Below are 4,491 nucleotides of genomic sequence, written 5' to 3'. Positions count from 1 at the left end.
ATGGAGTGGAAGGATTAGTTCAATGAGCCACACAATGCAATGCATTAGTACACAGACCTCAGTCCGTGTAGACACCATGATGTCCCTCTTGATCAATAACTATACACTATATACCTAAATTGCTTTGCATTATGCTATACTCTAAAGATACAAAATTTTAAATAAACTATTTAAGGGCCTTGAAATTAGTCAAAATGATTTTTGGTGTTAAATTAGAACTGCCAAGTGCTGCAAGGCAACATTATAGCAGTTCACAGACACGAAAATTAGCATATATGTGAAGTTAGTAAATAATGATACTTGGTGTTAATTAGAATTGCCAAGTGGCTACAAGGCAACATCATAGCAGTTCCCAGACACTGAAATGAGTATTTATGGGAAAGCAACTTCCTCACAAAGTATTGAGTTGTGTTGTGCTGTTAGGCTGTGTGTTGATAGGCATACTAGATGAGTGTTCTAGCCTATGGTTTGTGTACTATACACAGGGCAGTGTCACATGACAGGTATGGTAGCCATGTCCTGTGAGCATCTAATAGAGGGTGTGGTAGTAGGACTTGCCTGCACAGAACATAGAAGCAGGTCATGATCTGTGCAAACTGAACACACCAACATTATCTATTACATGATTTACTGTGTAATATCATGTTACTGATTATTATATTTGTGATTCAATGTGTGAAGCCATGAGAAGTGTATGTGGAATAATAATTACTTTGTACCAGACCATAATTGGTAAATTTCATGGTTTTCTTGTTTGAAATTGTTGCAATAACCTTCTATTCAAATGAGTTTTGTATATGGTTTTGTAAGGTTTTATTAGTATATAATTTGCAGCAGGGAATTACACAACCCTTTTACTTCAAGTTTTATATCTAGAAATGGTTCACACACAAACACACACAAAGATAATGCTAGTGTACACATTTTTGATACACCATGTCTTTCCATATGTGTTAGATAACATTTATTGGTGACTATGGGGGTCATTCTGACCCTGGCGGTAATTACCGCCATGGCGGAGGTCGGCGGTAGCACCGCCAACAGGCTGGCGGTGCACCGCTGGGCATTCTGACCGCGGCGGTTCAGCTGCGGCCAGAAACGGAAAGTCGGCGGTGTCCCGCCGACTTTCCGCTGCCCTTGAGAATCCTCCATGGCGGCGGAGCGCGCTCCGCCGCCATGGGGATTCTGACACCCCCTACCGCCATCCAGTTCCTGGCGGTTCTCCCGCCGGGAACAGGATGGCGGTAGGGGGTGCCGCGGGGCCCCTGCAGTGCCCATGCCAATGGCATGGGCACTGCAGGGGCCCACGTAAGAGGGCCCCAAAAAGAATTTCAGTGTCTGCCTAGCAGACACTGAAATTCGCGACGGGTGCAACTGCACCCGTCGCACCTTCCCACACCGCCGGCTCAATTCTGAGCCGGCGTCCTTGTGGGAAGGGTGTTTCCCGCTGGGCTGGCGGGCGGACTTTCGGCGGTCGCCCGCCAGCCCAGTGGGAAAGCCAGAATGACCGCCGCGGTCTTTTGACCGCGGAGCGGTCTTTCGGCGGGAACCGCGTGGCGGGCGGCGACCGCCGTCCGCCGCGGTCAGAATCACCCCCTATGCGTTTTATCTCTCAACTTCTTGAATGCCTCTTTTACATCATTATTTCTGACACTGTACACAAATGGATTCATCAAAGAAGTTACCATGCTGTACATGAGGCTTATTCCTATGTCTTTATCAAGGGAGTAGACTGAAGATGGACGGACGTATGTAAAAAGCCCAGGTCCATAAAAGAGGACTGTAGAAGAGAGGTGTGAGAAACAGGTGGAAAAGGCCTTTTTCCTTCCACCAGAGGACTTGATTTTCAGGATCACTTTAGTGATTCGACTGTAAGAGATCAAAATAGAAAGAAGAGGGATTAACACAATTAGCGGTGTCTCAGTGAAGAGAACGAGCTCATTAGCAGTGGTGTCTGAACATGATAGCTTCAGAAGAGGTGGGATATCACAGAAGTAGTGATGGATTTTATTGGAGCCACAATAGTGCAACTTAGAGGCCAAGACGCTGTGAAGTGATGAATGAAAAGAGACAATCACCCAGGCGCAGAGCACCAGTGACACACAGAACCTCTTTCTCATAACTTGTACATAATGTAAAGGATGACATATCGCCATGTATCTATCAAAGCCCATTATTCCCAGCATGTAACTGTCCATGTTGCCAAATGAGAGGAAAAAATGCAACTGTGTGATGCAAGCGGAAAAAGATATTGCCTTTTTCACTGACAGGAGGTCCATCAGCAGCTTGGGCATTGTAGTAGTTGTTAAGCAGATATCCACACAGGCCAGAACGCTGAGAAAGAAATACATTGGTGTGTGAAGTCGAGAATCTGTCCTAATAATAACGAAGATTGTCAGGTTTCCCAAAAGGATGATTGTGTACATGGTTAGGAATACAAAGAAGAGAGTGATCTGCTTCTCTGGGAGACTGGAGAATCCTAGAAGGAGGAATTCTGTTGCTGAACTCTGGTTTCTTGCCTTCATATTGTTGCAGATCTAGAAGCAGCAAAAAAGTGCTTTTAGTAACCCCAAACCAGCTCACAACCCACATTGGTCTTCTGTAGCTCTTTCCCAGCCGTCAATATCTAAGCATTGCCTTACTGGTGTCATAATACCTAATGTTAAATTACACATGAAATTTACCTGTTTCCCAAATCAGATCCAATATCTGGTATCGGAGTCTCTTATACATGTAGCCTTCATAAAAAATAACGCATCAGGCATCCCTTGGTTAAAAGTTAGTGTAAATGCTTTCAGGAGAGGCTTCACACAGTAAAACCAAGTTGTTTTAAAAACTTAAACTTGTCATAAAGGCAGTCAACAGTAGCTGTTGAACAGGTTTGGCAACCTTTAAACAGTAGACCAAAATGTGGATACCTGCTGATCACAGTTAATCACAGATAAAGTGTATAAGAGCTCATTTTTAAGAATATATTAGTGGGTAACACATGGCCAGTTGAAGGGCAAACATCAAGTATTCCACCAAGCCAGATCTTCAATTAAACTAGTGGGACAATTCTCACACGATATGATAGGAATGGAAGCAACCAACAAAGCCACATTTGTATTATTCTCGTAAACAAAGGAGTCAGCCTTGACGCATACTTGCTTAACCTACATCAGCTCATTCAACTATTTCAGACATTGCGATTCTTAGCCTTTTCCAAGTACTCAAGACTTTTGGAAAAATGAAAGCTTCAAACCCTAAGATTGAGCCTTGACCTGTTTGTCCATCAAGGCCCACACCATTTGCTAAATCATCTGCTATCCCTATATCATACATGACATTCACCTTGGAGGGCACATTCCTCAGGGTTATAAAGTACACCATAATAATTACACTTTAAGGAACCCATCAACACATCCCAGAATCCAGAATCTGGCAACCCCACACCCTTATTATCAAAGCTATGCTGCAATTTCTCAGAAAGCTCCTATGGGGCAAGATAATACACCATCTCCAAGGTGACATTAAAGTAAACAACATTTAGCATCATCATGAGTTTTGGTTTATTCCATGGAGGAGAACCACAGATACTGGACTTTAGGTAGAACATGCTTCTGTCCCCTTACACAGGACATCTAAAAGTCCATATTTGGCTTCACCTGAAATTCAAAAAAAGAGATAGTGGGCCATGAACAACTGAAAGAGTGCATAGGTGTATTAACATTGGTCTCTGGCATGGCGCTTCCATAGCTCTGTCCATTCCTAGGTTACTACTGGCAAGAGATCAAAATCAACTGATTAAGTTGCCTACTTTTGATTATGAGCCTATGGGCTGAGATAAGGAGGCTGATACTGTAATTTATAATGATTAACGTGATGTACAGAGTTAAATACCATTACTTGAATTTAATTAACTTATTTTTAAAAACATTTATTGTTACATTATTTTGTAAATTCAAAAATATGTTATTAAATATTTTATAATTAAATATTATGTATGTACTATTTTAAACATTTTAAACTTACTTTAGATGTATTTATATTTGTAACTATTTTAAATATTTGAATTTAAATTAACAGTATTTTCTGTTGGGTTTTATTTTAAGCTCCTATTTCCATTATTTTCTATAGGAGGGTGTTGCAGTACCAGTGGTTGCCCATGTGTAGGACTGGATTTACTACTGTGCTTTTTTAATAGAGCTTACACATAGAGTTTGTGAATAACGAAAAGTAGTAAAGGTATACTAAATTGTAAACTCACTCAAAAGTATGTTACCTTTGTGAATCAGGCCCAGGATTTATCATCTCAGTAGATTGACAGATGATGTGGGGGTTCCGAGTGGTAACGTTACGTGGAGTGACAGGTTAATCCTTGGGGAGCTGCTGTGTACCTATCTCTTCCTTCTGACACTCATTATTAACTCGTTTCCGATCCTAAACTGGATAATATTACATAGTGTACAACATCTTAAAAATGCTCCAGTCACATGTATCAGGACTTGT

General features: G+C 41.5%; 1 protein-coding gene across 1 annotated transcript; it reads right to left on the bottom strand.

The window, feature by feature from the left end:
* Positions 1-1,589: 1,589 nt before the first annotated feature.
* LOC138267064 (olfactory receptor 1f45-like) lies at positions 1,590-2,525 on the bottom strand. Its single transcript, XM_069215911.1, has one exon. It carries the CDS (start codon positions 2,523-2,525, stop codon positions 1,590-1,592), a length of 936 nt encoding a protein of 311 aa, XP_069072012.1.
* Positions 2,526-4,491: the final 1,966 nt, after the last annotated feature.

Source organism: Pleurodeles waltl, chromosome 12 (genome assembly GCF_031143425.1).
Source record: "Pleurodeles waltl isolate 20211129_DDA chromosome 12, aPleWal1.hap1.20221129, whole genome shotgun sequence".
Classification (NCBI taxonomy): Eukaryota; Metazoa; Chordata; class Amphibia; order Caudata; family Salamandridae; genus Pleurodeles; species Pleurodeles waltl.
Note: the sequence above shows the minus strand (reverse complement) of the source record. Positions and strands in the feature narration are given on the sequence as shown.

Excerpts from the sequence above, each read along its gene's own strand:
- LOC138267064 (XM_069215911.1), bottom strand. The coding sequence starts at position 2,525 with ATGAAGGCAAGAAACCAGAGTTCAGCAACAGAATTCCTCCTTCTAGGA.